The sequence below is a fragment of the Halichoeres trimaculatus genome, unplaced genomic scaffold (genome assembly GCF_033239565.1).
Source record: "Halichoeres trimaculatus isolate MK-OKI-2021-1 unplaced genomic scaffold, fHalTri1.1 fHalTri1_scaffold_5, whole genome shotgun sequence".
NCBI lineage: Eukaryota > Metazoa > Chordata > Actinopteri > Labriformes > Labridae > Halichoeres > Halichoeres trimaculatus.
In genome coordinates this window covers 5,196,207-5,221,323 of record NW_027437183.1, presented here as the reverse complement: position 1 = coordinate 5,221,323, position 25,117 = coordinate 5,196,207, and the positions used below count along the sequence as shown (strand labels likewise).

General features: G+C 39.2%; 1 protein-coding gene across 1 annotated transcript in view; it reads left to right on the top strand.

Annotated features, from left to right (window-relative positions):
- rtn4r (reticulon 4 receptor) overlaps positions 1–23,758 on the top strand; it is an 82,887-nt gene extending 59,129 nt beyond the window's left edge. Inside the window, exon 2 of the mRNA XM_074669335.1 lies at positions 21,706–23,758. Coding sequence (XP_074525436.1) covers positions 21,706–23,084 — 1,379 coding nt within the window. The 3' untranslated portion in view covers positions 23,085–23,758. The remainder of the gene's footprint in view (positions 1–21,705) is intronic.
- Positions 23,759–25,117: the final 1,359 nt, after the last annotated feature.

Below are 25,117 nucleotides of genomic sequence, written 5' to 3'. Positions count from 1 at the left end.
TCAGAGAACTAATAGCTACCTCATGAGATGGTTTAGAAGAGCATGTGTCGTGTGGCGTGACATAGAGAGCATGTAAACATCATCCACACAACCACGAAGCAGTCAGTCACGTAGAGTATAAACAGGGCCCCACCCGCCCACCCCCGCGTCCCAGTTATCCGCCTCATTCATCTTCATCCTCTCGAGATCTCATCGACCTCCCTCCTTTAGACGACACTCCAGTCGCTCTCTGTCATTCACATGTCATTAAAAGGCCCCGCGCTCCTGGCAGACGCGGGCCGTACATCCCGCGTGGTTTTCCTCTCATGTCTGCCACATGAGTCAGTGTGAACCAAAGCGAACACAAATAACAGCCTGACGAGCACGATGCCGTGCGACCTGACATGTTGATCCGTCTCTCATCGACGTGGTAAAAATAACTCTTCAACCAGCTTGTTTTGGTGATTTAAAGGATACCTTTTTTTTTTTGTTTTCTGTATCAGCGTTTCCTCCAAGGACCAGGCACAGATGGCCGGCTCCAGTGTGAAATACCCAAAATAAGAGTTCAAACAATAAGAGTTCAAAATGTGCAGTTACATAATTTTTAAAATTACGCCATTGTAGACTAGTCACAGAGAGCTCCTTACTAGAACCTTCTCTGAGAAGAAATGGCATAAATCAGAAAATCGTGATCTGACCCTCATACCTTTATTAATCCTCATTACCCCTTACATCACGTCAGGGCCGGCCCTAGCTCAGCAGGTGCCCTAGGCGAAAGACAAAAACGTGCCACCCCCTGCCCTCCGTCCTCCGCCCTCCGCATACAATAAAATGTAAATTCATAATAAATTGTGAAGATAAACATATGTACATTCTTTATTACTTCAATGCGCACTAAAACTTTACAAACAGAACTTTTGTGAAAATGAAAACAATACAAAATCTTAAAACTTTTCAAAACAGTGCAATTAGCAAAAAATGCACATCATTGGAATATTTAGAACCATAATAAAAATAAATAACACTTCCAAGTTTAGTGCAAAAGTCCCTGGAGGGAAAAAGTGCAATTCCAAAAAACCTCTCTCTCTATTACAACATGGTAACATCCCACTTCTTGTCATTAAAATGATCAACAAAACAATACAACCAAGGCAAACCGGACCGGAAAGAGAACTCAACTACCCATGAGCGCTAGCGCGTGCATACTGCCGTAAAGGTACAGATCTGCCGGTCGCGTGCATTTGTTTTGTAGGCGAAGCACAAGCCAGAACTTCACTCAAAAGTATTTGTCTGTCTTCAGCGGCTGTTTGCAGGATGAATAGCGACGAGGTAATTTATTAAATTTTGACTAAATGACGATGTTTAAATCTCTAAGTTCAACTGGTTTTATTACCGTGAAGTCGCCTCTGCGCTCGTTCTGTTGAAGCGATGAAGTGAATAAAAGTAAAGACAACCACGAGCTGGCGATATCACACACTTGAAATAAGTCTAAACAAAACTACATACTGGTACTTTCTCAAGAATACTGTAGACGGATGGTAAACAATCACCATGTACTTACAAGTCCAGCTATAAAAGGGAAAAGTCGGCATCTGTCAGACATCCCTCCTCGTCTTTTATTTCACGCCAGCAAATAAACACCGAACCAATGTTTATTTGCACCCACTAGGCGGCTGCCTAGGCCGCCTTTGCTAAGGGCCGGCCCTGCATCACGTGTCAAACTCAAGGCCCGTGGGCCAAATGTGGCCTGCCGTGCCATTTTATGTGACCCCCAAGTACTTAAAAGGTCTGACTGTCTTAAAATAAATAAGTCAAAACATTGCATTGACCATAAACTACATTTCCCATAATACCTACCAATTATGTTACCCTCTGCCATTTTATTAGAGCTATCAATGCCTTACGATGAAGTTTTGGCAAACAGCAAACTCCCTCAGTCTGCCCCAGCCAATATGGCGATTTTGTAAATACTGCCATGCTGCAAAAACCGCCCCCTGGCTCTACCCCCTCCGCCCCTCTGATAGAACCGACCAATCAGAGCACAAAGGGCTGTGACGTTGCGAGGTTACTGGAGGTCATTCTCCAAACGGAGCGTTTCAACGAGATCTTCAGAATGGCCTAAAATGAGGATATTGAGAACGCTATTGTGGGAATGAAGGAACTAAATGACTTGTACTGAGGGCAGAAATGCTTTACAGGCATCCTAGTCTGGCATAGTGAACAGGAGAAAATAGCATGATATGTCCCCTTAAAAAATCTTATTTGAATTGGTGTGTATGTGGTTTATGGTTTTTCTGCAGCCAGCCTCTGGTGGCCGCTTGGTGAACTGCAGGTTTTACCGCTTTGGCCTAGCAGGACAAACGTTTTCACGACTCATCAGATAACCTGCCCTCAAAGCTAGCTCCTGTTTATTCTTGTCCCTATAATGCTTCATGAAGCAGTGGATGATGTGAGCAGAGCGTTGAATGTGATGGAATTTGTGGTATCTGTGTCGCCCAACAAGAACTTGTATCTACTCACATCTTTACACAGACTTTATGAATAATTCACCAATGTTTTTTTTTTCTTTTTTTGTGGGGTTTGTTGCTTTTGTGTTTTTTCCTCAAGCTTTTTGATCAATGCCCTCACCTGTCTAATAAATGTTTATGAAATAATAAAATACCTTTCAGCCCCATTGATTAACCAACCTTAGAGAGTTTTTTTTTGTTCTGTCTGTGGAGTTGATCCAGTATAATACAGTCATCTATTTCTTTTTTCTATTTCCTTTTTCTTTTTCTTTTGCTTTGTTAAAAGAGAAGACTAAATTTGTCGACCAACCCAAACAATACACTGAAAGATGCTAAAGCAAACCCATGGGTTGGATCGATGAACTGATTCTTGAATCAATCCATCGTTCTCATGAAATGATTGATACCGGCTCGTGTAAATCCCTGGTCGACTTTAAAGGTGGCAGCTCATCCTTTCTACTTTCATAAGGACCCAGCGTCCTCTGGTCTCATTGATATCTTCTGTCTTAATTCAATGTCAGGAATAATTTGCATACTTATTCACGTGTGTCAATATTTGGGTTGTGAATGAAAGGGTATGCTCGTATCCTCTGATCTATGTGTATCCATATATGTGTGTGTGTTCTGGGCGTTAGTTCATCATCTCCACTTCAGCGACGATGAGTTCAGTGATGTTTGCTCTTCTTTGAAGCCTCTCCGGCTGGTGGGGTTGCCTGCTCTCCGTCAGTCGGAGGTGATTGCACATGACACATCTGCAGCGAGTCTGCATAGTCAGCTGGCCAATTCAGCAGAGTGCGATATAGCGAAACTGGAGATGACTGAGGAAGGTTAGATGACACATTATGGCTGTAAAAAGGGTGTCAATAATGGTTTGTCTTGTGAAGCAATCTCTGGCTCATTTTCGACATTTCTCGCCTCAGGCAGCGGTTCAATCACTGCTTTTTTCACATGAATGAGAAATCTGCCTCTCAAAGTACCCCCCTGTGCTTTACAGAACATTCACCTATGCACAACCTTGAAATGACTAATGTGTGCGCTCACAGTTGTTTCTATCCTGAGCACAAGGGCTGTGCAAGGTTAAGTCGAGCGTCCGTGTGAAGAACAAAAGCAGCGAAGGTGTTCGCAATTTACAAACCCTTCCTGCTCCTCCCTGCAGCTACACTTTCCTCCACTGCAATCCTCCCAACCAACTAAATAGATTACTCCCAGAATGACTTTGGTTTAGTCCAGACCGGTCAAAGATTAAGTGCTTGTTTGATGTATTTTTCTCCCCAATTGTAACTCACACAAACACAACACTTCATCCAGGGCTAGTTTCTCTTTCACGAAGCACAACAAGTGCCAGTGGAGGAGGGCTGCTGCCAAACAACAGGAATTTTGTGGTAATGAAGCTGTCAGAGAGATGTGGAGTGTGTTAGCTTTGCACTCGCTTCTCTTCCAGAACAGAATGGAGCATTCTTTGAGAGCTCTATTTCTCGATTAGCAAACACAGGCTGCTCGAAATTTGCTACCACACATTACAGCCCGTTCAGCTCCCACCACCTCGATGTGTTTTCTCATCTCCTCGTGTCCAAATACTCCAGGGTGCCTGTGGGTGCTGTCACTGCTCTTTTCCCAATATTTACAGGGCTTGTTATCCTCTTAGGATGATACCACAGTGATTCATTAGTCCCCCTTTTGCTTTTATGTAAGCACAGAGCATTAACCGCGAAGGCCTACGATCCTCAATGATTTCAAATTGTTGACACCAGAGCCCCCAAACTGCATGAGACACCAGTTTTGGGAGTGATGAGTCATGTTTGTGTGGAGCACTCGAAATGTGAGGACCCCTTTTTAAAATGTAATAGTTCCAAGTCATCATTTAGTCAGCTGGGAACGCAGGCGCATGACGCATATTCCACAATATTTCACGGTAATTCATACCTCCATTTAGACCAGTAATTACAGCTCAGAATATGAAGAGTTTGGAAATTGAAAAATGGAAAAAGATGGAGAAAAAAGCTGGCTGTGAGCTCACTCCCTGACTGGGTAAAACACAGACGCACTTTCATTGACGTCACCCACCGTTTTCCAGAGAGTTGCATCATATTGCAAAAACTATTGTGTAACTTTTGGCCTCACTATGATAAAAATGGAACCAGACGGAAGAATCTCTCCATGCAAAATAAGTTCTAGATGTAAGAAACAACATGTTTGTGTGTGCTGCAAATCTGACATTTCACCATTAGGCCTGCTCCAAGTGGACACTTGAGGAACTGCAGGTTTGTTTTTTTTTTTTGTTGTTCTGTTTAAACTTATTATTTTGTTTATACATTTGCTTCAATTTTATACAAAACACCAGGACTCTCAAGTGTTTGTGTTTGTGGAGGAAACTGTTTCCAGTTGCATTCATTATACTTAAAATATAAACAAACAAAAAAAAAAGGAAACACAAAAAGGTTGAATTTTAAATAAAACCATGCAGTCAGAAAGTTTTCGATCTGTTTTTTACATTTCTTTGTTTGAGACCCTGGAGGTGACAAAGGCAAGGCAAGCTTATTTAAATAGCACATTTCAGCTAGGTAATTTAAAGCACTTTACTGAGATAGGAATCAGCAAAACATTAAAAGAAAACATATCAAAAGAAAACAATTTAAATGAAATAAATAAATAAAATCATAAAAAATAAATATATGAATAAATAAATACATAAATAAATAAATAAATAAATAAATAAATAAATAAATAAAATCATAACAATAATAAATAAAATCATAAAAATAAAAAAATAAAAAACATATATAAATAAATAAAAACAGATTTTAAAAAATAATCTTAAAGTTGCTGTGCAGATTTTTGTACTTTTAAAAAAAAATGATGTGTTAAAATGCTCAAACAAAAAAGCAGCTGTAAAAAGGTGGGAGCTGAGACTTTAAGCAGATTTCATATCCTCTGGTAGTTTGATCCAGATATTTGGAGCATAGAACATGTTTGGTCCTGACTCTGGAGACAGAAAGCAGACCTGATCCAGATGACCTGAGGTGACCTGAGGTTGATGGTTCATACTGGATTAGAAGAGCATTGACAAACCCAAGATTACCACAGTGGAGACAGTTTCAGGCAGGAAACAAAATATTGGATGTTTGATTTTTTTTGTTTCGTTTTGTTTTGTTAATTTTCTTGGTTATTGGATTGACATATTACTTAACCCGCATGTCAAGGGGTCACAGGTCTCTGGCACTTCTAGTTTTTTGTGTTTTGAGGCTAAAATATTTGGGATCTCTTGGGCCAGTGTGAAGATCCTGTCATTACACAAACCGGACCATTAGCGATAATGTACTGTTATAGAGCAGCCCATTTTGCTGCAGCATTAGCTGCATAAAAAAATGACCAGTTAACAAATTGCACCATTAAGACAGAACGTCATATGTTCGGGGAACGGCTTAGAAAACCCATAGCTAATTAATTCTAACTGCTTATGCATGTTTCCACATAAATAACGATTAAAATGAATTGAAATGATTAAACGATTAAAATGTTGTCTCCTAAATCTGAATTTGCTGTTTATGTAATCATCATACCTTTCAAAAGGGTCGATTTCATGCCTACATATCCATTCTCCTTGCATATTTCCTCTTTAACAGGAGCACATAAGCAAGAGGTTCGCCATCTTTAAACAGCTGAACAGGTCATGTAATCCTGCTGTTAGAGCCTGTATCGGTGGGGTCTATAGCCATTGAAGGTAATGCTCTGTTGAGGCGTTAACGTGGCTCATGCTAACTGCTAGCTGATTTCATCATTAGTGCAAATGGTCTGTTTTCATCACTAATGGCTGGACGTCCATTCTGTTTTTTTTCTTGCTTACATCACACACTGACTACATGGCAACCAAATAGGAGGACCTTCAGATTTTGTTTTGTGGGCATTTTTCTGGGCTCAAATTTCTGATGCCTTCCCTGGGTCGAGTTGTTTTGATCATGTGCAAGGTGAAATGAAACTGACGGTTTCACTTTCAACAGAGGTTTTTTAACTTGGCTATGAGTTTAGACCCAGTTTAACTGTAAAGACTCATAAGTTCAGAGTTCATGTTTGACCACGAGAGATTTTTTGAGATTTTAGGTTTTCAGAGTTTGCACTCTGGTTGTTGTGGAACAGAATCTCTTAGTGTGCGGTGAACAAAACTGTTGGATATATCATCGTTGGTCATCATGTGTGGGGTGTCTTACATTTTTCAGGATCAGTTCAGGTTCTTAAAAATCTTTCATCGTGAGCCAGGTTTTGGGAGTTCGATCACGCATCCTGCAGAGGCTGCAGTCTCAGAAGTGGGCGGCCTATTGCTGCATGTCTGAACTGTCCTGTCTCTTTGCACATTCATGATTAATTTTTCTTTTGCAAACTGCACATTGCTTTGACATCTTATTCAGTGCACTGTTCTAATTTAAATATGTTTATATTTTATTATTATTATTATTATTATTATTTTTATTTTATTTTTTTTCCTACACCTTAAGCTCTATTTTTTTTCTATTTTTGTAAAACTTAGTTTTTTTTTTATTTGTTTTGTTTTTTTAATAATAATTGTAAGGTGATTGAAACCGAAGTCCTGTTTCTTTAAATCTTGGAGATACTTGGGAAATAATGCCTATTCTGGTTCTTAATCTGATATTTAAAAAAAAAAAAAAAAATCCAATTTTTTTGTGTCAGATACAGGGGCTACTTTGAAAAACTAGTGGGCAAACTCATGTCTGCTTATTTTAAGGTTTTGGCTGATTCTGAAAACAGTGCTTTAACCATTTAATGTACCTGTTTTTTAAAAGGCTAATAGCAGTTTACTTGGAGGGAATAATGCCAAAAATATTTTCCTTTACTTGTCTCCTGTACCTCTAACGTCTCCACTAATTTCCTTTGAAGAGGCCCGTCCTTCCTGAGGAAGAGCCATCTTTGGCAGACTACCTCTGCTTTAATGACACACAGTTTAGGGCTGAGCTTAGAGTTCACTTGCGGTGCTTTGTTTTGATCCTTGAAATTAAAGAAGTCTCTGCTGATATGCTGTTTCCTCAGTTTTTCTGTCTCTCTACGCAGGTTCGACTCTCACACAAATCCTCTTTGTACTGGGGGCTGCTGACACACCGCTACTCCTTTAAACAAAACAAAAAAAACGGATGCTTTCTAAAATGTTGTTAACACCTGCGCTAAAGTCTGCCTAAGAGCTAAGCAACATCAAGACACATGGGGCATGTTCTGAGCTCCCCTCATTTATTTTCTCTCCAGCCATGTGTAGATAAGATAAAGCCTTACACACTCTGTTAAGCAAAAATGCTTGGCTGCTCTGTTGGCAGCCTGTACCGTAGAAGGAGAAAAAAAAAGACCCAAAGTAGGGCATTCTGAATTTTTTCATCCCTCTGTGGCTTCAGGAGTGCATCTGGACACCCCACACACTCACGCTCTGCGGACGCCTGCATTATTTTCAGCTTACACCGCTTGAATTATGCATTTTACATGGTTTCACATGTGGAAATCGTCCATGTCTGTGACATGTGGAGGAGGGCACGGAGCTGGATTGGAGCAATTCTCCAAAACCTCATGGGTGGACTCGACTCCTTCTGTGGAGCATTTCACAGTGAGCTGCAGCAGCACTGAGGGCCTTTTTGGTTTGCTGCCAACTATACAATAGAGTTGTGAGGAATGTGCCATTTCTGCCCCCTTATCCCGCGGCACTGCGCCACCACACCACAATTAATCCACTGTAGTGGCATTTAAGCATATCTAACTCTATTCCAGCTGTCTTTAAGTGCAACTTAGAGGAAAAAGCACGGCCGTTTTAGCAACTAGGCTGATTGATAGTTGCAGCAGTGCAGCCCATTTATACAACAAGAGGTGTAAATGTGCCCATGCTTTGCTTAAAGGGACACTTTGCCAATTGTAAATGACAGAATTTAACAGTCACAAAGCTTGCTGAATGCCGTGGAAGAACAGCTTGTTGACTAATTCTTTGTGCGGCTCTTCGGGAGATTTGTTCAGTCTGAGCAAAATGAGTTTGTGTTTTTCTACCTTGGATGGAATCTGCAAATTTGTATTGAAAACAGCCTTTCCTAACAAACCGTTTGGTTTGAAGGACTCAGGCTTTTACAAGGCAGGAAGGGCGAATAAAGGATGCTTATCGATTTGCAGTCATAGATGTGGGATCAATCGTTTCTTGAGTTTGACCCAGGGACTAAAAGTCAGAATAACCCAGCCTCACGCTGCATCGATTGTGAACGCGCTCCTTAAATGTCTCCCTCATTCCCTCAAAGAACATTTCAATAAAACGTATTACACCCAATCAATTGTCTTTTTAGATAATAAATGCCAAAAAATTGTAAAATACTTCTTGAAAAGTTGGACTCTCCAAAGAACCAAAATCATTAACAGTATGAAAATGAAAAACTTTAACTACTCAGACGGACTTAGTCTCAGTGTTGACTTATTCTGATTAAAGCCACAGTAGGGGGTTTTAGTTGGTAATGAAACACTCTGAAGTTAACAGTGATGAGTCTTTGTTATAAATAAAAGCAAACTAGACCCGAAGCAACATAATTAATGATCACAGAAGAGGCCACATTTTTACATTTTCACAGCTGAGTTTCACAGTGAGTGAATGGAAAACATCACCCATATAATTAACTGATTAACAATGTTTTGTGTATTTTCAGTTTTCTGTTTATACTCATGAGGCCGAATCTGTAAATTAACATAGCATCACACAACACTGAGGGAGTTATTGTTATTATAAGGCTTTGAAATATGAGATATTTTTAGAAACACAAAAGCTGTTATTGCTGTTTTTTTCTGTTGTGGAGACACAGCAGCAGGAAAAAACTATGACAGCTGTACCATTCAATCAGGATTTGCCTCAAATAACCAGCCAATCTCTGACTCTGCTTCAATTTGCATCCAAGTGGCAACCTCCAGTCTTGAAGAATGGGTCATCCACTTTGGGTTGTCAACAAAAGCACTAAAAGCCTCACACAGGCTCTAAAACAGCTTCATTTAACCTTTTACCTACTGAGGCTAAAATTAGTCCTGAAATGTTTTGTTATTATGGCTGTAAAATGGCCTAAAAACACTCAATGTCTTAGTGTTGTGGCCCTTTTTTAACTTGAATTTGTACCATCTGGTAAGTGATGATTACACATGGTATGGGAGTATTAGCAGTTTTGTTGAAAAATAAATAAATAATAATAATAATAATAATAATAATAATAATAATAATAATAATTATTATATATATATATATATATATATATATATATATATATATATATATATATATATATATATATATATATATATATATATATATATATTTTATTTATTTTTTTCCCCCGTTGTTTTGCTTTGGAGGGCTGGAAAGTACAAATTCTTAGGTTTCTACAGTTGTGTGAATTTTTCTGATCGAGTAAACAAAAAAAAAAAAAAAAAGGAAAAAAATCAATGAATTGGGATTGATTGTTTTGGCAATGTCAAAATCAGGACTCTTTGTGAAAAATCTTTTTGTTTTCTTCTTTTTTAAAGTCAAATTCTTCATTTCAGTCTTTGTTTATAAACTGGATTGGAAAAAAACTACCACTATTCTCCAGCAGAGGGTGTCATGTTTCTTTTTGACTCACGTGATGTGTATTTTGTGAGAAAATATGGTTCCTGATATAGTCTGTAGACATTATTATCATCATTTAACTTTTTCACATGGTCTGGTGTTAAAAAAGCAAACTAAAAGATTGCAAATATTGAAGAATCACAATTTAAATCAAATCAGCAACCCCAAAATCGTAATAGAATAGAATTGTGAGAATAGCATATCGTACCAGCCCTAATAACGCTGCAGCCAAGGATAATACAGCACCAGAGTAGGTAAAGGGTCACATCAGAAATAAACAGTTTTACAGCTTGATTTGCTGACAGTTTGAATAAACTGGTCACAGCTGATTTGACTCAGAAGTTGTAAGACACTAGATGTAAGGGACGAAAGATAAAATAAGATAATCCCTTCTTTAATCCCATATTAGCAGATATTTGCAGCATTTAACCATAGGAAAAAATAATAAGTGCAGAACAATAACATGGTGGCAAGGTATTGGACCAGTCATACTAACAAGTTGGCCCACTTGAAGGCCTGCTTTAACTCCACCTTTTTGCTCTTGTTAGGTGGATGAAAGCAAGGCTGAGTCAGCATTTGAATATGGCGAGTACCACTGGAGGGATTAAAACCTGTGCTTCAGAAATCTGTGACATCACAGAGACATGTTTCAGCTCTCATGTGACATCTCTCTTCATTCGTGTCGCTTTGTGATGCTGAAAGTACAACAGCTCTAAAGAAAAAATCAGTTGATCAGGTGGCAGATACAACACAGATGATAGCCTGTTAACATGGGGTGCACACTTTGACCAATGGCCAATGGTGTCCCAAGCTCAATATCTCCAGAGTTACATTGTCGGCTACTGTTTCTCCTCTATGTCACTGACCTGGTACACAACACCACTAGATGTATGTAATATGATTCATGTTCAATCTGTTTAAATAGTAGCCAGTCCCAAGGGAGAGCTCTTAACATTTTGGCTTCACTTGGGGCAGGTGTTGTCCTGTTCATGTTTTAAACTTTACACTATGGGCTCTAATTTCGTAGACCAGGCGCATGCGCAGGTGCACCTGCCCTGCGCCGGCCGTGCGGACAGGGTGTGACCGGCGCACTTTGCAAGTTTCTTGCAGTGCCAAGAGAGGCGCACTCAAGGTGCAGAGAGGCGCAGAGGAGCGCCAAGGAGCATGAAGTATATGCAAATGTATATGCTGGTTCAGACGGTTACATTAAATAGTGATTGCTGTGATTGATTATTGTATTAAAATGTGCCTGACACTCTGGAAACCTGCCTCTGAGGCTTTGTTGAAATGTGTGCACATGTGCGCCTGTCACCAAATTACAGCTGCGCTCCACTTTGCTCCAAGAATAAACCAGGTTGGAACTGGCGAGCTTTCAGCACACTTTCTGAACTGTTTTTGGCATGAAATTGTCTCTGCGCCTACATGAATCTGCCAACACCTCCCCCACACCCATCTCTGCACAGAGGGTCTACCAAATTGTCAAATTGTCACGAAATTAACACTGCGTGGGGTGCGCCAGGCTTGCGCCCCCTGCGCTGAGCCCTATATGTTTTAGACTTCTGATTTTTCACTTCTCCTCTATCTTCCGTCAGAAACATATATGTTTCCTGTCATGGTATCTGGTATCAATGAAGAGAATTAAATTAATTTCTTGACAGCATTTACTACCACTGTACATACAGCTGCTACAGTTTGTAAATGTTGAGCGTATCACAGTCCCTGGTGATCTCCCGCTGAGAGGAGATCCATGCAGCTGCGAGGTCAGTGCATCACTCAGGGGTCGATGGTAATTTGATGGCAGTCGGTGAAAGGGAGAACTCTTCACTTCCACTTTATCTTCCATTTGCTCACCGGCTGAGCGGGGGGATTCGATCCGACGGCCCTCTGATTGCAAGCCCATCCTCTCGCTCTCAGCCTTCCTCCTTTTGTTCACGCTAGTTTGACACAACAACCCATCTGCCTGCATGTGTCACGCCCAAGCAGAAGTATTTATTCCACGCATACGGCGATTCTTACGTCTGTGTGCACTCGCATATGCTCACACACATGCTTAAAGATCCATATAGACCTACTTTTCCCACACGCTCCCTGTCGTCTGGTTCTCCTTCCCCTGCTCCTCTCAGTTATTCATGAGCCATCTGTTTGGGCGAGTGTTGTGTCAGATGTGTGTCAAACAGGACCTCATCTGTCCTCCCTGATAAAAACCAGGCGACTCCAGCTCCCCTCTCTGCTCCATCATCTCCCAATCCACCTCTCCAATATGATGATCAGAGAATCTGGTGCATTTATGTCGAGAGAAAGAGAAAGATTATGTGTTTGCACAATGCAGGAAATTTATTTTTCAACAACTTAATGAAGGATTTTCAGTCCTCGGAATAACATCAAAGTGAGACGCCAATGAGAAGCAGAATTAGACTGCATCAAGGTTGAAAAAAGTTCTGCAACGTACCAGAAAAGACTCCAACTTGACCTAGAAGTTGTAATAATTGTGTTGAAAACTGAGCAAAAGAAGAAAAGCATCTCTTTTCATTCCACGTTTTCAGTGACGGGGTAAATATAGCGGCCATAAAAGAGCCAATGTGGCCTTCTGATCACAACCCCGTTCCATATGAATGTGCCCTAAACCAACCAATCCCTCCACAATTCAGTGATGCTCTTGAAAGTGAAGAGCATTTCCTCACTATAATAAGACCTTTTCACAGGCTTATGAGGGAGGGAGAGGTTCAAAGCAATTTCAAATGGAATATTCTCCTGGTCAGCCATGGCAGCGTCACTGTAGGCTGCTCTGTAATTCTCGTCTTTGCAAGAGGTAGCAAGTTATCTTCAGCTGCGCTGGAGTTCAAAGAGGAGCAGTGTTAGAAGAGAAAGTTCAAGTACAAAAAAAAAAAAAAAGAAATCACGAAGCGATCATATTCATCAAAAGTAGCCTTGGCTTGCACCGTCAGGAAAAAGCTGTTTTGTAAATGAAGAAAGCCAAGATGAAGCTGATCAAACTTAGTGTTATATCATACTGTTTAAAAAGTGCATCACGATTAAAAAGCTTCAAGCTGAGGAAATCAATTAGTTTTTATTAAAGAGCTCATTAAAACCAGCATGTAATGGAAATGAGTGAAAACAAGAACAAAGAAAACACAGTCACGATGCTCATCCTTTAAAAGCTGAGGATAAATCTGAATATGTTAAATTGTATTCATAATCATAATAATTACAAAATAATATTGATAAAATAAAATGAATTATCATTATCACTTTTTATTATCATTATTATTATCATTATTATTATTATTATTATTATTATTATTATTATTATTATTATGCTTTTATTATAAATGTTATTATTATTATTATTATTGTTATTATTATTATTATTATTAATAATAATAATAATAATAATAATAATAATAATAATAATAATAATAATAATAATAATAATATTGTTATTATTATTATTATTATTATTATTATTATTATTATTATTATTATTATTATTATTATTGAATTAAATTGATAATTACATTAAATTATAAAAATAATTAATTAGATAATTTATTGATTTAGCGTGAACAAAAGCTGAAGTCACTACCTCATTTGTCATCATATAACTACAATATAACAATTATCTCTATGTCATCAATGCACCGGAATATGGCAGCTATTTTGCACCGTATTTTGTGCAATGTCATTCCTCTCCTCTTGTACCTTATTGTTATTACTTACTGTATCATACTTGGTATTCTATTCTGCACCTTACCTTTATTATTTTATTTTATATGTATGTATGTTTGTGTATATATATATATATATATATATATATATATATATATATATATATATATATTCTGGCCAGCTTCACCTCGCCTCACCTAGAGAAAAAAAACAGCCTGTATAAGCCAATCACATTTGAGCAAAGCTCATTGTTTAATGGTTAATGAAGCATTAAAAAAAAAAACTTAAGGGAGACCAGATCAGAAAAATTGTAATCCAAAAAAAAAAAAAACACCCACACTTGTTGCTAGCAAGTCAGAGACTGAACAGATACGGGGGTGTTGAGTGTCTCCAGTAAAATAATAGTAAAGTATCAGTCATTTGAAAATAACAGTTTAACACTGAATCAAATCCATTATTTGTTGTTCTGGCTTCCTCAATTATGTAAAGTACCTCTGAACTACAGCGCCAAAAGTACGCATTAATTTATAAATGCAAATGTCATTTCTCTCTATCCAATCTAAAAGTCATTGAATAGATAAAAAAATTCCTCAATGCCAATCACATGCCCCATTAAATCATTAAACCTTAATACAAATGAAGCTAAACCACAGCTGAAAGGTAATTAAGCTAGGCTACACAGCCAGCATGACCACATGTCATACTCGCTTCTGTGTGGAAATTAGACTGAAAACCAGACGGGAGAGCAGAAGGAAGCCGAACAGTTAGTTATTGATGGTGGGCTGAAGGGAGAAAAGAGAACAGAAAATTATCATTTTAACTCAGACTGGTGGCTCGTACTAGTTCTCACTCCCTTCTATGTTTCTTCATTTCCCTGTAAAAAGACATAAAGAGTCAAAAATACGACCTGTAAAGATCTTTTGAGTCTTGTTTTGCGCCCCCTGTGGACAAAGTGAAATTGTGCCTGAAAATGTGCAATTACTGTTTTTTTTTCTTTCTTTTTTTCTTTTTTTTTAAAGAAAACCCAATCAAATCACCCTGCTTTCTTGTAACAGATAAATACTCCTTATCAAGAGCTTTTTCTGTAGAAAATTTGCAAAAAGGTATCAGCAATGTGCATACCTACCCTCCACCACTGGGTTCAGACATTCAAAACAGCTTTTTAAAAATAGCTACTCATCTTTGGAAAACTGTATTTGTTTTTTTTTTAGTGGCAAAGAACTATTAAACTTAATGACAGTGTGTTTCATAACCAGGTAAAAAAAATCCCCACAGGAGCTTTAAATCAAGCTCTAGGGACCGCATTGTGACTCCAAAGGGGTAAGTACAGTCTGACTTACATTGCACCAGACTAACGTCTAATTTATGAAAAAACAAAAATATGATAATTCAATGAAAATAAAAATCATAAAGAATACACATTATCTACACTACACATTATATTTGATGTCTTTTTATTCACTGCACTATTTAACTTAAATATCCTTATTATTATTATTTTTAAGAAAATTAAGATTATTTTAAAATTCTTTAAACCCACTTTTTTGTGTAATTTTTATTGTTTGTTAATCTATTTTTGAAAAGAGAGAGAAAATAAAATTTTAAAAAAATGTAGGCAAATTTCTTTCAAAGATGTGATGGCCAAGATCCAGGCATTGCAAATCTGGTTCTAACTATACTGTTTCTTTATAATTGCTCTAACTTGTTGGACACTTTCCATACATACATACATACATACATACATACATACATACATACATACATACATAAATAAATAAGGGAAAAAAGTAAATACAATAAATAAAAAAGTAAATAAAATAAATAAATAAACAGATAAAAATAAATAAAAAGGGAATACAATAAATAAATAGATAAACAGATAAAATAATAATAATGATAATAATAATAATAATAATAATAATAATAATAATAATAATAATAGTAATAATAATAATAATAATAATAATAATAATAATAATAATAATAATAATAATAATAAATTGATTTAAATAATAATAATAAAAAATAATAATAATTTAAAAATAGGTGAGTTTTGAGGACTGTTTTAAAGTGTCCTGGTGGGGGCGCTGCAGTTTTCAGGAGGTACAGAGCTCCAGAGAGTAGATTGCCACACTGAGGGCTCTGTCACTGGAAGTCCACAGCCTAGTATGGGGTAATAAGCAAAGACCCAGATTGGAAGCCTTTAGGTCCCAGTATGATGTGTACTGGCAATGATGGGCTCGGACGACCTTTTAGTCCCTCAGCAAAGTAGTTCCTGGGACCAGAAGTTGTAATATTTTTGACATTTTTGGCAGTGCCACAAGACTTTCAAAGATGCATTGCACCCCTGAAAATTCCTTGACTTTATCTGCATGTGTGAACATGAACAATGGGAGTTTTCACCTCGACAGACTTTTTTTCTTCAAGTCCCAAGTCCAGGTATCTATGACATCAACCATTTGCTTCTGATACAAGGTTTTGTAACTCATTGTCGACAGGGGTCGTATTGAAAATGTTAAACTCAACCTTTTCTTTGTCGGGACTGGTGTATCTCCGCCATCTAAAGCAGATGGAGGCAGACATTAACTAGTTTTTCAACTGAAAAAAAATGAGCCTGTTGACTGATGTCTTTCAGCAGGATAGTAAAAAAACACAGTTCCTCAAAAAGTTTATAGTTCCTGGGGAAAGTTCCTGTGGTTGAAAAGCACCTTTACATATTTTGACCACAAAGAAAATTTCATCTTGTTTAATTTGATCTCTAAGATGAATGTGTGACCAACAAGTTCCCTAAAATATCAGGGCCATGAAGTCCTGACATTATGCAGAAAATGTCAGGTCTTCATGTGTGAAAAGGTCTAAAGTCGCCTGTGTGCGTAACAAAAGGAGAAAACCAATCATTTTCAGGGGTCAGAGTTTCATCAAGGAGGAATGTAATCTTTGTTTCTTTGTAGACTCTTCGGACGAACTGTGAGTGAACTGTGAGTTTGTGAGTCATTGCTGCGCCAAGTGATTGCCCTTTATTACCCGCAGCTCGCAAAGTCGTTTATAGCTGCCTCGGCTCTGCTCAAATTGGGCCACATACAACTGTCATATCCTATACACTTACTCTAAGTTATTCCTTTCAGAGGGTCATAAAAACAATTTAGGTATGCATGGTCGGATTCACACAAGATACACGACCTAAGAGAGGAGGGGATCATGACTATATTAAATGCAGGCCCTCCTCTGAGGAACACAATAATGTATGATTTCAGAAAAGAGGCCAGGAGGTTCCTCTGGAGAGTGACTGTGATTCATCGCTGACAGAGACATCACTTCCACTCGGGGCCGAGGGGATAACGCTGTCATGTTAGCCTTCCCTGCCCAATCCCCGGCCCTTCAAAGTAAAGCCACCGTGATGAATCTGAGTTCCTCTGAACACCGTCCTGACATGCCCTCTGTCTTCACTGCGGGTTTCCAATTCTAGGAAGACCTTAAATACGTGTCGTACTTATACAACAAGACAAACTGGGAGTTTGCTTTTCCTGCTCCAAACGTGCCAGGGACCCATGCAAATGAGCGAGGAGCCTGGCGAAGGGATGTGCTCATAGAATAAGTAAACAAAGCTGTCTGGGCCCACTCATGCCTCGCTCCTGTGGGCATCTCTCTGTGTTACTGCTGAATGTTGTGTCCTCTAGCTGCAGCGAGAGATCTGATAGCACTATTTTTGGGCTGAATTTGCAGTGTGATGATATCATTTATCTCCATTGCTGGCTTCACATGCCCCAGCTTGTTCTGCTTTCAGTATTTTTTGTTTTTCTTTTTTTTTTCTATGGGATAAATTGCTCCTGGAGTCCATGCTAATAGAGTTCTTGAGTTGTTAAGGACAGAGAAAGAAGGTTTCATTGTATGACTGCCAGATTGTCGTGCTTGGAGGTGTGTAAAAAGATCTTATCCTCACCTTTAGGATACAAAAAGAGACGCGTAAGCTCTGTTTCCACCAAGCACAGCCAACTGTGCCTTTATTAAAAGACGGTGTGAAAGCAAGATGCCGATAGCACTACATAATAGTGTGACGGCATCGCAGCGCGACACAGTGCACCATACATTTAAATCCATTAAAGAAGAAAGATGTGACACAGTTAACAAAGAGTAACAATGGAAGACATCCAGTAATTCATGTGGCCCTTTGCTTAAAAAACCCCGCGAGGTTATGTATTGTTCTTTATTACAGTTTCTGCACAGGAAGTGACAATTCTTTCAACTAATCAACGAACTTCAGTGTTTTTAGCTTCACCTTGAGGTTGGATTAGTATGTCTGGTGCATAGACTGTTAAAAGAAATGGGCATAATCTTGCTCAGCTTGAAGTGAGGTCACCACAAAAACTGCTCCCCCTGGTGGCTGGCACAGTATAGGACAAAAATCCATCTCTCAAGTCATTCCAGATGGGCTGTGGTCAAACTTTAAAAAAATAATACACCTCATACAAATGTTTCTCACGTTCCGTTGTTGTGGTGATTTGAAGATATCATTTGGCTGCTTTGTATTCAAGTCCTCTTTTTTTCTGAAAAGTTTCATTTTTGTTAGTTAAATGGGGTAAAAAAAACAAGGCTTTATGTCATAATTAATGATGATTGACAGCTGACGTTCTTGTTTATTTTTTTCGGGGATCGTAAAATATGCCTGGAGGCAACGCCAAAGTGAGCTCAGGCTCTCAAAAGAAAAAAAATATTATTATTTTTGTCACCCAGCCAATGGCTAGACCTATGATGGGGGTGTTTTGGCTTTAAACTGTGCAATGGCAATGGTCTGGCACACCACACTGCAAACAAAACTGAAATCTTATCAAGAGCTTTTGTCTTATTTTGAGTAAAAATTGTCTTATTACACCTAATATGAGCCACATTCAACTTATCACTCCAGAAAAATGTTTTGTTTCAAGTTGTTAAAAGATAAAAAATGAGGTCAAATTTGCTTGTATCAAGTTAAAAGAAAAAAAAGAAAGAAAAAAATCGCTTCAACTAGAATAATTTCTTAATACAAGTAATATTTCTCTTGTTTCATTGACAGATTTCTTTTTAACTTGTTACAAGCAAATTTGGCCCCATTTTGTCTTTAAATGACTTGAAACAAGACATTTATCTGGACTGGTCAGGTGAATGTGGCTCATATTAAGTCTAAAAAGACATGTTATACTGAAAATAAGACAAAAACACTTGATAAGATTTCAGTTTTTTGGAGTGTACCAAAAAGTGGGACGGTATGGGCAGGGTCAGATTAATGCACAGGCTCACCTAGGCTGAAGCCTAGGGGCCCCACATATGCAGGGGCCCAAGGCCCAAGGAATAAAAGTTCTGTATTCAATTTAATTATTTTACTTATTTCTATTTTATCAATTATTTTTTGATAAAGAAAAAATGTATCACTTATTTTTTTATATTGACTGTTCGTCAATTTGCTGTTATTTATGCATAATGCTTATGTATTTTTTCTTTTAATTGAAATTTAAAAAATATGTTATATGTAATAATAATGTTTTTATGTTGACAGTGTTTACTGCCAATTTACTGCAAACAAAAATAAATATTTATACTGTTTTCAAGAGGTCTGTCGTTTACACAATGCGGCAAGTCACCCGTTGGGCTAGAGCTGGTTGCTTATCTCTATCACGAGATCTGGCAGCATTACCTGGAGTGTGTACCTGTGGGAATAGCCTAGGGGCCCATGACTACCTTAATCCTCCTTTGGGTACAGGTCAGTAATTTGGGGATCTATCTCGGTTTTAAAGGAAGTGCCACAAAATGCGTGATGTACTGAGAGAAACCAAACTGAGCTTATCAGTAGAAATGGGGCTTTGGAGGCCGATGTCCAATTCCAAATTGAGTGCACGTCCTCTGCAGCATCACATGACTGAAGAGAATTTGTTTTGGCATACAACAGAATATAGTTCAAGCAAAGAAAGCTGTAACACAGATAAAAGAAATTGTGGCTTTAAGGTCTGTCAAGGTCCCTTTGTGAAGTGAAGTGCTTGTCTTGAAGAAAAGGATGGGACAGACTTAACTGAAAGCTGAAGAGGCTACAGTGTCAGCCAGGTGGAAACAAAGAGGCTTGTCTGGTCCTAAACTGAGTGAAGATAGCTGCTGTTGTATAATATAGCTCTCAGAGAAGAGGCTGTGGAACAGGAAGGCAGTGCTCTGAGCCTTGTTTTGACACGGCAGATATAGGGAAGATTAAGTGTTGAAACCAAAGCTGGCTGAAGACGATAAGAAATGGATTTTTCTTTCAACCACAACCTTGATATTTTGAGATATTAAAGTTTGTGTTGACAACATCGCTGGGCACAAACAGACGCATATTTTTGTGTAATCTTTATTTTCAAAGAGGATAGAAATAAGAGGACATGAGACGCACAGTGGCTGATCGATAGCGTCAAAACAACACACAAGCCTCTGAAGAGGAAGGTGAGAGGTCTAACAGAGGTTACGCAAAAGTGTGATAATAACAGAGTGAAAGATACAAAGATGTGAAGGAGGCGTGCCCAACAGATTCATGTTTGCATCGCATGGTAATGCAATCAGCCTGGAGCAGGTTTTGAAGATGCAAAAGTAATTGGGACGATGTTGATGGCATTGTGGAGCTGATGGTGTCATTCAGCAGATGCTAACAGAGACGAGACGTATCACGCCGAGAGAAGGAGAAACCAGGCTTTGACGCGCAACGCGTGGGTGGAAATAGCCTGTTAATGAACAGACAGCAGAAGGGGGGAAAAAAAATATAGACGGCGGAAGAGATACACGAAGCGTGCAAGCGATAAAATATTGCTATTGTTAGGCAGTAGTGAGGGGAAAAAGTGCTGCGATGCAGAAAGAGAGGGAAGTCTTGACAGCTTTCCGGTGGCAGTCTGACGGCTGAGCGGGGAGATTGGAAGGAAAGTGCAGCAGAGGGCTGCTGTCAGGCCACACCAGAGCTCCGTTTAACAAGGTCCAGAGATGAGCTGCACCACAACACATTGCAGGGGAATGAGATGAGGGAGAGTGGGGATGGAGGGAGGGCTGAGTAAGGCTCATGCATTTTTCCAAAGCCTCGCTACCTGTCATGCTCGCGGGCCTCAGAGTCCACACGCGTGCATGGGAGCAGAGATTGGAAATCCTCAGAAAGGCGGGAGGACGAACTCAGAGATTTGGGGAAGCAGCTGCCATTACAAGACATCAGAGCGACACTTTGAATCCGTTATCTCCACGCCCCAATAGATGCACTTCATCCCTACCTCAGCTGTACATGCATCCGTGTAATGTCAGAACAGATCATCACATGTGGTTATCCTGCCCATTTGACTCACGGTGCAGGATGCTGATCTGAACCATGAAGAGGACGGGCAGAAATAATTAATGAAAGCAAATGCGGACTATGTCTGATTTTAAACATGGATGCCTTTAGGGCAAACACATACAAGCTTTTTTACAAGTCTCCCTCTGAGCACTACCACACCTCTAGTATATCTCATCTTCATGCTGCATGCTGAAAGAAATGCTTCAGTCAAGCCTGTGCAGTGGAAACTCTAGTGGGGCCTCTATAAACCTCTTTCCATCTTGGCTGCAGGCATCAATCTTCCAGCCTGGCATGAAAGCTTATCTCCCAGCGTCAGGCTAAATGTCAACCTCAGGAATGCTGCAACACCATTAGTTATGTCCGCCCTATTAGAGGCAAGCTAATTCCACATAAAAGCCACCCACCCAATTTTAAATGAGGACTCTCCACAGCTGTTTTGGACTTCCTGTCAGTAGAGACAGCGGGGAGAGGATATGTCCCAGGATGTAAATAACATCACAGCTTAAGAGGAATACCTACTGTAGGGATGTTTCTGGAAATGACTCCAAATGTAAGAAAACTGTGTTGTTGCCACCAAGCTGTGACATCCACTAACCCACTGATGTCCCTTTTCTCCTTTGTCTCCATAGGGGGGCGACTCCTCTTCCTGGTGATGTGGCTGAACCTTGTGCCTCAAACTGACAGCTGCCCTGCCAAGTGTGTGTGCTACAGTGAGCCCAGGCCCACTGTGGCCTGCCAACAACAAGGACTGTTCTCAATTCCTACTGAGATCCCCGTGCGGAGCCAGAGGATATTCCTCCAGAGCAACAAGCTAACAGTGGTGAGATCCACCAGCTTCAGCTCCTGCCACAACCTCACCGTCCTCTGGCTCTACTCCAACAACATCAGCTACATTGAAGCCGGGGCTTTTTACGGCTTGGAAAAACTGGAGGAACTGGACATTGGAGACAACAGTAATTTGCGCACCATTAGCCCTACAGCCTTCCGGGGCCTAACAAAGCTGCATACCCTTCACCTGCACAGGTGTGGCCTGTCAGAGCTCCCTGTTGGAGTTTTCCGAGGAATGTTTTCCCTTCAGTACCTTTACCTGCAGGACAATAACATTCTAACCCTGCATGATGACACTTTTCTGGACCTCGCCAACCTCACCTATCTCTACCTGCACAACAACAAGATCAAGATAGTCACAGACAACATGTTCCGAGGCTTAATCAATCTGGACCGGCTGCTTCTACACCAGAACCGTGTAATCTTTGTCCAACCAAGAGCTTTTAGTGACCTGGGTAAGCTGAAATCCCTCTTCTTGTTCTTCAACAACCTTACTGTGCTGTCGGGAGAGACCATGGACCCCCTGGTGACTCTGCAGTATTTGCGGTTAAACGGGAACCAATGGATCTGTGACTGCCGGGCGAGGACCTTGTGGGATTGGTTCAAACGGTTCAAGGGTTCCAGCTCTGAGCTGGAGTGCAATGTTCCTGATTTCCTGGCAGGAAAGGACCTGAAACGGCTGAAGAGTGAAGACCTGGAGGGGTGTGTGGAAACACCTCAAATCCAGACCAATCTTTTCAGCAAGGCCCAGGCCGGGAAGTTCCCTTCTACTGAGAATCCCCTTCCGGACACGATTCCCAGGTGCTGCCTTGGAGACAACGACAAGTCCTCCATACTGTCTGGAAAGAGCCGCCAAATCACTAACAACCCACTTAAGGAAAAAGAGAACATGTCTAAGACTAAGTTCAAGGAGCCGGAGCGAACGAAAAATGAGACCCAAAACAAGCAGAACGATGGACCACTGGGAACCTTGTCCAACACATTGGACAAGTCTTTGGAAAACCTAAACCCAGATCTTACAGACAATATGGAATCATCCACAGCGTCAAACAAAAAGAAAAAGAAGTGTTCCAAAAAGCCCAAATCAGACGCCCACTGCATCAAAGGCCAGGGTACCACCTTGCAAGCGCTGCGCTCTCTTGTCATTCCCATGATCTGGATATCTCTAGCCATGTCTTAGGACTCCTGATCTCACTCGTAACACAGAACTCAAGATTGTTGATGCTCATGACAATGAAAACAGAAGATGCAGTGACATCTACAACAGACAGTGACTGAAAAGCGAGGAGTCATGTTGACCCCACATGGGCGAGGGTAAGCAATGACGAGGACGTTAGAGTACATTTAACAAAATGGATGCCTTTACAGAACACTACAGATCTAATGTATATAACAAATCGGTGCCCAAAATTGTTTGTTCTCTATGTACTTAACTGTACCGTGTCTAAGCTACACTTTGGAGACTCCTCCCTTTTTTTCCCCTCTCAAAAGCTTTTACTGCTTAGACGGTCGACTGGAAGGATTCAAAAAAGAAACAAAGAAAAAAAACAGAGACAGAGAGCACACTAAGAATGTTGGGTACGTTTAATGAAAATAAACGATCTCCCCCCCATTATTTATTCGAAGTGATGCATTTGTTGGGTAATGTTATGTTTTTTTATGTTTATAACAACAGATGTTTTACCTCCCCCCAATTTTAGTTCTATTTTCATGACAGAGAGGGATTATGGGTAGCATTTACCAAAAGAATGCTGTTGATTTGTTCATGGAGATTGCAATGGAACCATAGATATGCATTTTATTTTACTTGTGTACAAGTATGAATATATTATGAATAAAAGTTCTTCTTTCTTAGAGTTTGGAAATTGTGTGGTACTTTCCAGTGAAAGATCAGTCCTAAATTTAAAGATTATTTTTCCTTTTACAGCAACAAGATATTGGTAGTGAGGTTATTGTTTCTTCTCACGTTGGTGTTTGAACAATATGGTATCCTACAATCCTAATTGTCCACCAAAAAGTTGTGGAGCTGTATAAATTGTTAATGAGAACATAATATAATGGTTTTCAAATCATTCAAACCCCATTTTATGTTGAGAATGAGGCAAAAAATCCTTAACAGATGTTGAAACAGAAAGGTTTTATTCATCAGTAAAAAAAAAACAAAACAAAACAAAAAAAAACCTAATTTTTAAATATGGTGCCTTTAATTTGTTTCAAAAAAAGTTGGGTCAGGGGTTTACCGTTGTAAAAAAACACTTCCTGAACAACTTTTTGTCAATGTTTGGGCCCTGAGAAGAGCAGTTTCTGGACCTGATATGTTGTTGTTTTTCTTGCCGGATAGAATTCCAGCAGCAAAAAATTAAAGGTCTCCTTTGCAGACAAACAAACATATAAAATAATTAAATAAATAAATAAATAAATAAATAAATAAATAAATAAAATTAAATAAATTAATTAAAATAAATAAATAATAAAATAAATAAATAATAAAATAAGATAAATTAACACAGACATATGCAAGATTTGGTGTCTGTTCGGGAGCATATGTTGATGTTTTGTTCTGAATAAATGGCGCCAGATGCATCAGCTACTTAAGTAAAGTGTGCATCCCCACACAATGAGAGATGCATACTTACTTACTTGAAACCTGTACTGATAACAATCCAGGTGGTCTCTATCCTCACATGGGGCTGGGGATGTATTGTCCATGATTTCCAAAAAGAATGTCAAATTTTGATTTGTTAGATTATAGGACAGTTTTACACTTTGCCTCAGTCTGTTTTTAGCCCAAGAGAAGTTGCATACATTTCTGTATTGTACTTTAATCTGGTTTTCTCTTGTATGGTACAGTTTGATCCTACATTTGTGCATGCTGTGATAAAATGTGTTCATGCAAAATGGTTACTGCATGCACTGACTTCCACTACAGAGTCACATCAGTTTCACACAGTTAGCTGAGATTTTAGGCTCCTGGTCATAGCTGAAATATCATGGAATATACAGACAAATAAAGGGGTGAACTCACTTTCCTATCCACGGCCTGATGAGGATCTGAATGATGATACTTCCTGGGGACCATGTGACAAGTGGAATATTCAGAGTATTTCAGAGGAGGTAATGTGTTGGGGGTAACAACACTGAGTCAAAACTCAGAGACATGACTCAAGTGTGAGTTTAAACTTTTTTTCTCTTTTTTTTTTTAGAATAAAAAAG